Source organism: Nematolebias whitei, chromosome 21, assembly GCF_014905685.2.
Source record: "Nematolebias whitei isolate Nwh7 chromosome 21, NemWhi1, whole genome shotgun sequence".
NCBI lineage: Eukaryota > Metazoa > Chordata > Actinopteri > Cyprinodontiformes > Rivulidae > Nematolebias > Nematolebias whitei.
The window spans coordinates 35099216-35111903 of record NC_056518.1 but is presented as its reverse complement, the minus strand read 5'-3'; the positions used below and the strand labels follow the sequence as shown (position 1 = coordinate 35111903).

The window sequence follows — 12688 nt, the reverse complement described above, 5'->3', positions numbered from 1 at the left end:
CCCGCCAGGGACTGGAGATCTGTCCACGTGTCCCGCCAGGGACTGGAGATCTGTCCACGTGTCCCAGCCAGGGACTGGAGATCTGTCCAGGTGTCCCGCCAGGGACTGGAGATCTGTCCACGTGTCCTGCCAGGGACTGGAAATCTGTCCAGGTGTCCTGCCAGGGACTGGAAATCTGTCCAGGTGTCCCCCACCTCTCACAGTGACTGATAGATATGTGCATTAATGACACCCCACAACCCAAAAAGGCAGAAGCAGGTGAAGATAACGGATGGATGGTTGGATGGATGCTGGTTGGATGGATGATGGATGTGTTGCTCACTGGTCAAACATTTTGCTCAAGTGCACGTCGTCAGTAGTTTGCAGCCGGTGACGCAGCCCAACAGTTTACATCAAATATTTATGAACAAACCACTGAAGCAAAACTTGGAGAATTTCACAAACAGAGGAAACGACGTGCACAGAAAAAGCCCAGAGAACACGTGCACGTAGCACAGCTGGAGTGTAGCTTACCTAGCTGAGCCTGTGTGCCATCAGACATCTGGATAAGAGCGTTCTCCTTTTTATTGAACAAGATCTTGACTCTCATCACGTCTCCGTACACGCCTGAGGAGGAAGGGCCGCAAGTGAAACACAAGTACAAGAGAATCCATGAGAAGAGCTGGAGCCACACAAGCAACCACAGCAACAAGAAACCAGTTCAACCACCACAGATCACAACAGTTCTGGTGTTACCAAGTGAATCACGTTGCACTAGTCTACAAATGTTCTGCTTCATTCTACACAGCCTCTATAAACCTACAAGTCCTATCAGTGACACACACGAGGCTACGTGTGGCAGCAGCTTGAAGATAGGAATCAGTGAGAGTTGAGACCAAACTCATGGCTCCATGGATAAGGAGATGATTAATGGGCCAACTGGAGGCCTGAATGAAAGCATGCAGAAATGACATACTCATGCACCGACAGTAAACGTTCAGCTAAAAGCTGCAGCATTTCATCGTAAACGTCACAGAAGCTGAATCAATTCGTGACGATGATCGTGTCAGTTTGAGGGTGGGAGAGATTTCAGAGGTCCTGTGATGGTTGAATGTTGCTAATGTTGAATTTCTTGCACGAGGACGAAGTGCAGCTTGAACTTATGGTGCCGAGCGTCCTGAGACGACACTCGGTGCTCGGCTGCACTCGCTCTGTTCGTGCTCATGAAATGCAGCAGCTTGGTGGTGTCCATCTTACTTTATCACACCAAGCAACAATCAAACCCCTGAACAGACACCCCGCCCGACGCTCACATCACTGTAGCTTGCTGGTGGTTTGAAGATTTAAACAGTTCATAAGGCAAACATCATGAGACGACATACGCCCACCTTGCCAGGTAACAGTAGTAATAAAAGGAGATGAAAGGATGATAACGTACCGAAAAGAATAAAGAGGCAGTGTGGCGTAACGCTCTTTAGAGACAGCAGGGAGGAGCAGCGGGGCAGGGGCCAAAAAGGGGAGGAGGGGACAGGGGAAAAAAGACGGAGCGGAGTGGAGGACAGTGGAGTCGGGACATGTCCACAGGCGGCGAGGTCCACAGGAAGGCCACAGTACCATGGAGGAAGGAGAGGCATGAGGGACATACAGAATGAAGACAGCAAGGAAGGAAGAGGGGGAGAGTGTCAAACGTGTGGAAAGATAAAGAGAAGACATGAGGACGAGAAGGAGGTCATGGTCAAATTCATGTGTGTTTATTTTGTTATGTGGGTCAAATCCAAATTGGGGACAATGTCGTGAGGAAGTGGAGTGGGGTGGGGTGGGGGTGTAGTGATGGGTAATGACAACAAGAGGAGGAGGAACGGGTACAAGTGGTCATGGGGCGTGCAGTCAGTTGGCAGGATGTGAGGTTTAAACAAAAGGAGAGGAGGACAGAGAGAGGAGAAAGGGTTAAAACAAAAAAAGGTCAGTAAACACGAAGAATGTAGCTTCACACAGCACAAGTGGCTAAATTAAAATGCACTGTCACTATGGGAACACTAGAAAAAACAGAAGAGAAAAAAGATTAACAATGAAATACAGAAAAAAGGCAGAGACAATATGTACTTTGAATTTACAGGTATGCTCAGCTTCTACTGAAATCAATACATCCTAAATCTTATGTTTCCACGATCAAACTTACAGTAAATCCACTGAGCACGACACATTACTGGGAAAACATGCTACGTACAAGTAATATTGTCTCTCCAACAACTCAAGAATGATTTCAACTAATGGACAAAAATGAAGGTATGAAATGGTAAGCTGAAAAAAACAAGTTAGTTTTTTAAATAAACGTAAAATTCACAGTGAACAAAGTGGCAGGTCAGAAATGTGTCTGTCCCCGTCTTCAGTCGGGGGGAGCTCAACTCGTCTCATAACCACGATGGAGGCCAAAACACACTGGTTGCTCTAGAACTGACGACTTGAAACCATTGGGTAAACTCACGACTAGTGTTGCTCAACGTGCACTAACACACAGGTGGAAGCAGGACGTGCACTGACCTCGGGGTTCAGGTTGCTGACCAGCAACACGTTGTGTCCTCCAGCCGCAGCAAGCCCCGACAGGCCCAGACGACTAGCTGCCGCTGCAGCAGCTGCCATGCCAGAATGACCCACACCCAGGGACGCCAAGGCGCTGGGGATACCAGGCATCGACAGACCTAACGGAGACAGACGTTAAGACAAACCAGAAGAACGCACCACGTGGGACGGTGTCAGGAACAGCACCCATCCACTGACCTGCAGCCTGCTGGATAGTAAAAGCTGGGGAGAAGGCATGAGCTCCACCGAAGGGGGAGGCTGAAATTATTCCTGGTGCAGCTGGACACGGAGAAAATGTCTCATCATTACAACTAGCTTATTATTAGTAGAAGTTAGTGGGGAACCAAAAGAGACATCTGTCAAAGTCAAAGCAGACAACGGTGTCGGGTCTTACTGAACGCGGCAGCTGCCATGGTCTGAGGATCAATGGACTGCTGGGAGTCGGCCGTGGGCAGATCTGGGCGGGTGTAGTCTCGGCTCTTGTCGTTGTTGTACTTCACATTGAGGCAGGTGAGCTTGGAGAAGCTGATTCTCAGGGTACAGCAAGCATTGTAGATATTTTGGCCATCTAGAGACTAAGCAAATATGAAGGCCTACAATAAAACCATTGATAGTTGCCATGTTTGAGCTCTACTTTATTTCCTGTAATTACATTGGTTTCCTTGAAATGAAGTTCATTTGGACCCGTCTAAAGAGGACTAACAGACTACAAAAGCAAGCAGACATTTGCCTTTCACCCAGGTCTGGGGAGATCTGGATGGAAACGTTGGCACAAGTGAAAGAAGTCTTACGAGTTTGGAATGCTGAGCGGTCATGGCGTCGGCGTACTGGATCAGAGCCTGAAACTGGCCGTTCTTGGTAAACGTGATGATTTTCAGCACTGTACCAAACTTTGAAAAGATCTGGAGGAAAGAGACAAGCCGGGTAACAAAACTGAAATGAAATGTTACAAACTTACTTTCCCATCACTGATGTCCAGAAAAACAAAGGAGGGACGTCACATGACGAACAATTCTGTTTGTAAATGATGTAATCGTAGTACGAGTATGTTCAGAGAGTCACTAGTACTGCAGCAGCTCCACACCACAAAGGCCAGTGACACGACAACTAGAAGGGCCGGTACAGACGTTCGGGGACCCGTCGTATCGGTGAGAATTCATTCAACCTTTATTCAACAGGTTCAGTCCACTGAGCTTCGGGGACTCGTTTACAACAGAGACCTGATAATAGTCACAATATGCAGATACAGGAACTTATAGTTTTCACACAAAAATGCTGGAACCAGCTGTAATTGCACAAAGTATCCAGCAGAGGGCGCATGAAGACAACTTTCAAGTCTTGGCCGTCCACTTAAGTTTCACTTTCAGCACAAATGAAGCAGCGAGCAACACTGTGCAGAGTATTTTACTGAACAGAACATGATAAGTTTATTTTAACTAATCTGTAAAATAAAAATAATAAATTCTCTTCAATCCTCCAACTCGCTTGTCATTAGCCTCTCAAGTTAGCAAGCTAACATTTATATAACGTAGCATAGGCTATTTCCTGTAAAACTTTATCAGAACAATAAATCTAACGTAGAGGTAAAATATATCAGAGTTAGTAACGTTATCTTTGTCGTCCTCAATGAAATGCATCGTTTGTATGAAATCTTTACTTCTCTGCAAAAAATACTAAACTCTGCTGCGGTCAATGCTAATTAGACCAGTGTTTTCCAAAGTGGGGGCCACGGCCCCCTGGGGGGCTGCTAGGGGGACCCCAGAAAGCTGGCGAGAAGATAAAAAAATAATAAATATTGCCCACTAGGTCAATGTGTATCTGTCATTTCCAGACAAACACACTGGAGAGACGTTAGATTTGGGAATAGAATACAGTGTTTACAACTTTTTTATGCTCAGCTGCTGAGCTGAATATGGTAAAAAAAAAAAAAGAAAAGATCTGAAGCTCTCGACCTTTGACCTCTCTAAGTGGCTTTAAGAACCTGTTGGACTCCTGGCAGGGACCAATGCAGACATGTTCCTGTTTTTAGTTTCTACATTCGCCTTAGAATCCAGCTGTTTTTGTTACTTTTCTTGTTTAGCCTTCCTATTTGTTAAAAAAACATCTGTATGACGTTTTACAACAGTTTATTGTTGTCAATGTTGTCCTCACTCTTTGTTAAATCAGGTCTCTGTTGTAAACGAGTCCTCGAGGCTCAGTGGGACTAACCTGTAGAAATAAAGCTTCAATGAATGGTGAATCAGTTAAAACATTATAAAAGTTCATGTTTCTTTACATATTTTGTAGAATTATTTGTGGGTTTGCGAGGGGGCCTTGGCCAGAAGCTAATGCTGGTTTATTGTGTGTGTGTGTGTGGGTGGGGGGGGTGGGGGGGGCATGGAATGGAAAAGTTTGGGAAGCCATGAATGAGACTTTCACCATACGTGACTGTTTAAACAGTGAACAGGAAGGGGTTTGTTTAATTTATATTTTTCTAACACACTTGACAAAGTCATAGTGAAGGACAGAAAATGTGAACGCAGGTCAGGAAGACCAGTGCTCCACCTGTAAACCTGCTGTGGGACCACGTACAGCTGGATCTGCTTAGCTTAGCTTCATGGTTGCTAACAGCTGTGCTAAATAAACAAGCCCCGCCCCCCTCGCTGTTTTCTTAGATTACTGGGGGTGAACAAATTGCAGCCATTATATCGGTTATCAGCATCCACCTTCCTCTCTCAACATCAGTATCGGCGATTGCCAAAACTTCTAAATGTGTCGGGCTCTAATAAAAACACTAAATATATTAACTGAGCTCGTAGTATCACCTGATAAAACAAAGTTACAGATTACAGCAACTAAAGTTACTCAAGTGAAACATGTGCAATCATAATATTGTTGAGGAACTCTAAATAATTTAGTTTTTGAAGAGACCAAACAACAAACTTAAGACAATATAGAGAACCTTAACGGATAACCAAATTATTGATGACACTTTGGCCCATTTCCCCCATACCTAATTAACAAACTTCAGGTGACTGTGAGAGAGTTGGAAAACCATGAACACACTTCTAAATGTTCACACGGTTGAGACAAACGTCTTGCAGCTGCCTGTACCTGGTGTAGAACATCAAGGGTGACGGGGTAAAACAGGTTCTCTACAATGACTCGGAGTACAGGGCTTTGGGTCATTGCTCCTGCCATGCTACTAGCATCAGAAGAGATGGTCACACTTCCTATTCCTCCTCCATGCAGGGCATTGACTGCCTGCAGAGCTGCTTGAGCACGCTAACACAAACACAGAGAGAGGATTCTGTTAGCTTGAATGACGTAAGGCAACACGTGAGTATGTTCTATAAACTAGTGCAAAACAAAGCTAGAATAACCAGCAGGGAGGAAGATGCACAGTTTCTACATCTACCTACACTTTGAGCTCCAAGGATGTTGCAACAACTCCAACAGTGGAAAATGTCAACGTGAAAAGCTCTTACTACTTGGTTCGGGGAGTTGTCCGTCTTGAGTTCCTTATGAGTCGAGTACTGCACGTAGATGGGATGGTTTCTGATGACCGGGGTAATAGAGGAGTAGTAGCTCACCATCGTCTGTGCACACTCCTCACTGTTCAGTTCCAAGAAGGCCTGAAGGACGAGTAATACAAATACTGTTTGTCTCTGGTATAGACCATTATATTATTCAGTGGTACTTGAGTTGGTGAACCTTTACAATATTCTATATTTCTGCATCAACATGACCATCTGATAAAACATCTGCTGTTTTTCACACAAGTCCTAAAAGTAGCTAAAGCCCAATTAAATAAATGAGACACATAGCACACATGGTCATTTATTGAGGAAAATGATCCAATATTACATATCGGGATACGTTTGTGCACCAACTGTTACTCACGTAAATGCTTACTCCACCTCCCCGCAATTTCCCCGTTACCTTGCTGCAGGTCCGCTCCAACAAAAAGTCTGTGGTCCAGCTGGAAGGCTGAATCTGGCATGTGGCTGTTAATAAATAATAAAGTGCTGTGTGTTGTCATATGTTCCCATACAAAGATGAAATTGGTTCTCTGCATTTAACCCATCACACCTGGGATACACCCAGGTGGAGCAGTGGGCAGCTATGCAAGCGCCCGGGGAGCAATTAGGAATTGGGTGTGCTGCTCAGAGACACCACGACATGTGCAGTGACCGGGGATCGAACCCAGGACCTTCGGATCCTGAGTCGGCTGCTCTGCCCCTACACCAGCTCGTTAAGCCATGATTGCGTGAGACAGAGGTACCCACTCGCTCAGACGAAGCAAATCCATCTCGTTGAACAGAAACAGAGATGGTATCAGGAGTCTGCCAGCATTAAGGTTGTTCTCTTTGCACCAGCTCTCCAGGTGTTCCACCTCCTGCCTGTAGCTGGACTCATCATTGTTTGTGATGCATCCCACCACCGCTGTATCATCTGCAAACTTTACAATGTGACAGCCTGGATGGGTAGGTGTGCAGTCATACGTGAACAGAGTAAACAGGAGGGGGCTCGACACACAGCCCTGAGGGAAACCAGTGCTGAGAGTTATGGTGGAGAAGAAGTAGTTGTGGATCCTCACTGACTGAGGTCCGTTTGTTAAGAAGTCCAGGACCCAGTTGCAGATGGAGGGGCTTAGTCCTAGTGTGAGTAGTTTGTCCATCAGGGTTTGGGGGATCATGGTGTTGAAGGCAGACGTGAAGTCCACAAAGAGCATACGGATGAAGGAGTCCTTCTGCTCCAGGTGGGTGAGAGCAGTGTGGACCAAAGGAGATGGTTGTCCTCTGTTGATTGATCCTTGCAGTACGTGTACTGGTGAGGGTCCTCATTGATGTTTGTTGTGATGTGGGTCATGACCCGTGTTACGAAGCATTCAGCGACTATCAGGGTGAGGGCTACTGGGCAATAGTCATTCAAACCAGTCACTGTAGAGCTGTTTGGAAACTGGGATGGCGGTGGTGGTCTTGAGGCAGGTGGGAACTGTCGCCATGGTGAGTGAGGAGATGTCGGCCAGCACCTCACAGGGCTGATCATCACAGTCTTTCTGCACCTTCCTCGGGATGTAGTCTGGGCCAGTTGCTTTGTGAAAATTAATCCTCCTGAAACGACACCTCACTTGGGCTGGGGTCACGCTGAGGAACTTCTCTTCCAGTTGTGAGGCCAGTCTGGAGCTGGGTGGTCTGTTATGGTCTTCAAAAGCATGGGTAGAACTTGATACAGGCATCAGGCAGTGATTAATCCCCCCAGGGCATTGTGCACTCCTGCCTTTATAAGCTGTTAAAAACTTAAAGCCTCACCACATGCTTTGTGGGTCTTGTGGGGTAAACTGACCCTGGAGCCTCTGTGCATGTGTGGCTTTGGCCATGTAACAAGACAATGACCCTCAGGAGTGGTTCTACCAAACAACGGTTCAAGAAGAATGAAGTTCATGTTGTGGAACGGCCAAGTCAAAGTTCTGACCTTCATCCAATCAGATGTGGAAGAACCTGAAGCTGCAGTTACTGTGAGGAAACCACCAACATCCAGAGATGAAGCCGTTCTTTGATCACTCACAAACACGATCTTTTGGATCATTGTCCTCAATAAATAAATTACCAAGTATAATATTTAGCCTCGTTTGTTTAACAGAGTTCTTTTTATCTACAAACCGGATTCCAAAAAAGTTGGGACACTAAACAAATTGTGAATAAAAAGTGAATGCAATGATGTGGAGGTGCCAACATCTAATATTTTATTCAGAATAGAACACAAATCACAGATCAGAAGTTTAAACTGAGAGAATGTTTCATTTTAAGGGAAAAATCTGTTTCCAAATTTCATGGCATCAACAAATCCCCAAAAAGTTGGCAAAAGTCCATTTTTCCCACTGTGTGGCATCCCCCCTTCTTCTTCCAACACTCAACAGACGTCTGGGGACAGAGGAGACCAGTTTCTCCAGTTTAGAAATAGGAATGCTCTCCCATTCATGTCTAATACAGGCCTCTAACTGTTCAATCGTCTTGGGCCTTCTTTGTGGCACCTTCCTCTTTATGATGTGCCAAATGTTCTCTATAGGTGAAAGATCTGGACTGCAGGCTGGCCATTTCAGTACCCGGATCCTTCTCCTACGTAGCCATGATGTTGTGATTGCTGCAGAATGTGGTCTGGCATTATCGTGTTGAAAAATGCAGGGTCTTCCCTGAAAGAGATGACGTCTAGATGGGAGCATATGTTGTTCTAGAACCTGAACATAGTTCTCTGCATTAATGGTGCCTTTCCAGACATGCAAGCTGCCCATGCCACAAGCGCTCATGCAACCCCATACCATCAGTGATGCAGGCTTCTGAACGGAGCGTTGATAACAACTTGGGCTATCCTTGTCCTTTCTGGTCTGGATGACATGGCGTCCCAGTGTTCCATAAAGAACTTCAAATGGTGACTCATCTGACCACAGAACAGTCTTCCATTTTGCCACACTCCATTTCAAATGACCCCTGGCCCAGTGCAAACGTCTGAGCTTGTGGAGCTTGCTTAGAAATGGCTTCCTCTTTGCACTGTAGAGTTTCAGCTGGCAACGGAGGATGGCACGGTGGATTGTGTTCACTGACGATGCTTTCTGGAAGTATTCCTGAGCCCATTCTGTTATTTCCTTGACAGTGGCATTCCTGTTTGAGGTGCAGTGACGTTTAAGGGCCCGGAGATCACGAGCATCCAGTAGAGTTTTACGGCCTTGACCCTTACGCACAGCGATTGTTCCAGATTCTCTGAATCTTTTGATGATGTTATGCACGGTTGATGATGATAACTTAAAAGTCTTTGCTATTTTACGCTGGGTAACACCATTCTGGTATTGCTGCACTATCTTTCTGCGCAACAATGGTGGAATTGGTGATCCTCTTCCCATCTTGGCTTCTGAGAGACACTGACACTCTGAGAAGCTCTTTTTATACCAATCATGTTGTCAATTGACCTAATTAGTGTTAATTGGTCTTCCAGCTGTTCGTTATATGCTCAATTTCCTTTTTCCAGCCACTTATTGCTACTTGTCCCAACTTTTTTGGGATTTGTTGACACTGTGAAATTTTGAATCAACATATTTTTCCTTTAAAATGTTACATTTACTCAGATTAAACTTTTGATCTGTCAACTATGTTATATTATGAATAAAATAGACATTTGCCATCTCCACATCATTGCATTCAGTTTTTATTCACAATTTGTTTAGTGTCCCAACTTTTTTGGAATCCGGTTTGTACCTTTAGGAATTGTGTGAAAATCTGACATTTTAAGTCATATTTATGCAGAAACATAGAAAATTATAAACGCTTCACAAACTTAAGCACCACTGTACAAACCATGCAGATTTACTGAACAGTTCCCAATGAGCAGTATCATTACCACATATCCATATAATTTTATACAACACAAGCTCCTTTGTCAAAGACAATTAACAGTGTATTTGTTGAATGAAACAAAAGAACCATTGTCTTATTCATGGTCGGGATCAAACCATGGTTTACCAGCCTTTTGGTAAGAAAGAAAATACAGTTACCAAAAGCAGACCATGTTTAACTCTTACCTGATTCTTCCCTTTCAGCATCAGCAGATTTGTGACCTTCCCAAAAGGCAGTCCCAGGCTTATAACCTCGGCCTCATTGATGTCGTTTGGCAGCTTGCGTACGTGAACCACACGTGATGGAACACCGGCACCGGGACTGCGGACATCACCTTTGAATTTTTTGCTGTCGTTGCCATTGGCTGCAAGAGAAAACAGAAGCAGATACAATCAGGGAGGGAACATTAGGCTCTGGTTCTTTGTGAATAATGGATCCATCACCATGGCAACACAAACAAGACAGACACACAAAAAGGACCCAGCTCCTCCACAGCAACCCTCCTACCTGAGTTCATGATATACGGTCCGCTGGATATGCAGGAAGAAAAGAGTTCGTCTGATCCCCTCTGCAGAAAAAAACTTTGTTTAATAATGAATTAACAGCATGGAAGGTAAAAAGCACCGTACTTATACTGACGAGCCATTGTGTGATAAAGCAGGACGTGATGACCTGAGAGGATGTAGCTAACATTTCAGAATAACTCTACCTTTCTGTTCTATGAAGAAGTCAGTGAGCAAATGAGTCAGCACGTATTTTAACATTTTCATCTCACTTGAGTCTCCTAACGAGCAATTAGAAAACCATACAATTAAATAGAGCTACAAAGTGTTTTTAAGCTTTAGGCAATAAGGACAGCGTGGCAGTTTGTCACACTTCAGCCTAACAGCTGTCGGTACGTCGTCCTTTCATTCATCCAGAGGAGTTAAGAACACGAATGCTGCAACATGCAAGTCAAGATGGAACTGTCACAGTCCACCATTGTCTGGTCCCAACTCGCTCTTCAGTGTATATGAAGTGCCGTTGTCATGGTTCGGTGCGTTTGTAATGAAGTCATGAAGAAGTGGCTCAGCAGTCTGAGCTCTACAAGCCTCCACAATGCACGTCCTGTTCAGGCTGAGACTGGAGGGATTGTTACGGAGCGGCCCCCACACACGACACTTCAACAAACACCTCTGCTCCCAATGACCACCACAGCAGGTTGACTAGCACCCGTCCTACATCTACACATACGAAGAGGTGGCAGCTTGCACAGCACGCCCATCTAACCACTTTTATTTCCCCCTTCTTGTCAGATAATTGATCCCATACCTTGATGGATTAAAACATAAAACTCCACACTACTGTGTCCAGGAACATATAAAAATAGATTTGATGAAAATCTTGAAATGAACAAAGAGCAACAAGGCCACGAATTATCTGAAAACCAGCTCCAACTTGACTCCAGGATTATGATGTTCTGTTACAGCAGACAAACTGCTCACAGGAAGTCACAGCTAACCAATTGAAATACTTTAATAACAGTTGTTGGAACATTTAGTCTGTTTTAAACTTGGATTTTCCTCCAGACTAGAGAAGAACTTGTTGCTTGTGAAAGATGCTGACACAGAAAGTAAGAAATGCTGACTCAGACCAACTGTTCAGTGCTTTGAACAGAACATCAGTGCCTGAAGATTTGCTATAACTCCAGTTCTGTTACATTGCAGAACAAGTCAACGCGATGACATGTACTCTAAAGTCTTTGTGGCTTGGTGGGCAACACTCAGGGAAACCACAAAGGAGAGGAGAGCAGGTACAGACATGTGGGCCGGACCATGACCAGGCTGCGTCTGCAGAGGGGGAGGAATGCATCCTCAACAGGGGGAGAGAGGAATGTGACCACAGAATGCCAGACGCTCTGCCCAGACAGAAAAACTACAGACTCCACGGAAGCAGGGCCCCAAGCTCCTCATCCCACTCACAACCACCTTTACAGAAACTCAAAGGACAAATTAGAAACGGGAAAGCTCAAGTATCGTCCGAGATGAGCCGGCGCATTGTTACTGAAGGTGGAAGAACAGGTCTGAGAGAAACAAATAAAGGCGTGGTGGCGTCCCTGGAACAGGCGGGAACATCACAATCTCACGACAACACTACGGCCTTTGGCCACAAGAACGAGGGCCGTTGTGCGAGGACAGTTTCAGCCAAGAGTTACGATCAATGATCAATAAGTGGTTGAGGGAGTCACCAGGGCTTGTTACTACTAGGTCAGGAGGACTGGGCAGTTGTCAAGACAGCACTGACAGTTCAACAGGAGCTCTGGAGCGCAGCGTTTCCCCGTCCCATTAGACAAGCGGGGTGCCCTGCACACAGAACCGAGCGCCCCGTCTACGAAACCCCCGCCCCCACCTGCCGGCACTGACGCACGGCTCTCAACACAGGTGAGCTGGTTCAAAAGCTAAAGGCAGCCTCTTCACGACACTCGTACTGAAGTATGAGTTCCACAAAATCAATTCAATTTATTTAAATAAACTCTAATTAGGTATTTAAATAAAATACTTCATTAAAATAAAAAGGAAGTTTCATTTATCGGCTGCACTGACAAGTGGACAAAAACCAAGAAAATATGGCAGCCCCACGTCACTTTCAGCTTTAACATATAAAGTTGAGCGTCCCAGAGGACGTAGGCACCGTGCACGTTCATGGTCCCAGGCGAGGACGTAGGCACCGTGCACGTTCATAGACCCAGGCGAGGACGTAGGCACCGTGCACGTTCATAG

The 12688-nt window shown here is 45.3% G+C and overlaps 1 protein-coding gene across 1 annotated transcript in view; it reads right to left on the bottom strand.

Moving 5' to 3' along the window:
• ptbp1a (polypyrimidine tract binding protein 1a) overlaps window positions 1-12688 on the bottom strand; it is a 16255-nt gene that overhangs the window by 1965 nt on the left and 1602 nt on the right. Inside the window, exons 4-13 of the mRNA XM_037694973.1 lie at window positions 10437-10497; window positions 10115-10293; window positions 6027-6173; window positions 5653-5823; window positions 3351-3461; window positions 2954-3134; window positions 2758-2838; window positions 2521-2678; window positions 1418-1451; window positions 514-606 (exon numbers count right to left, since the gene is read on the bottom strand). Of these exons, the coding sequence (XP_037550901.1) occupies window positions 514-606; window positions 1418-1451; window positions 2521-2678; window positions 2758-2838; window positions 2954-3134; window positions 3351-3461; window positions 5653-5823; window positions 6027-6173; window positions 10115-10293; window positions 10437-10497 (1216 nt within the window). The remainder of the gene's footprint in view (window positions 1-513; window positions 607-1417; window positions 1452-2520; window positions 2679-2757; window positions 2839-2953; window positions 3135-3350; window positions 3462-5652; window positions 5824-6026; window positions 6174-10114; window positions 10294-10436; window positions 10498-12688) is intronic.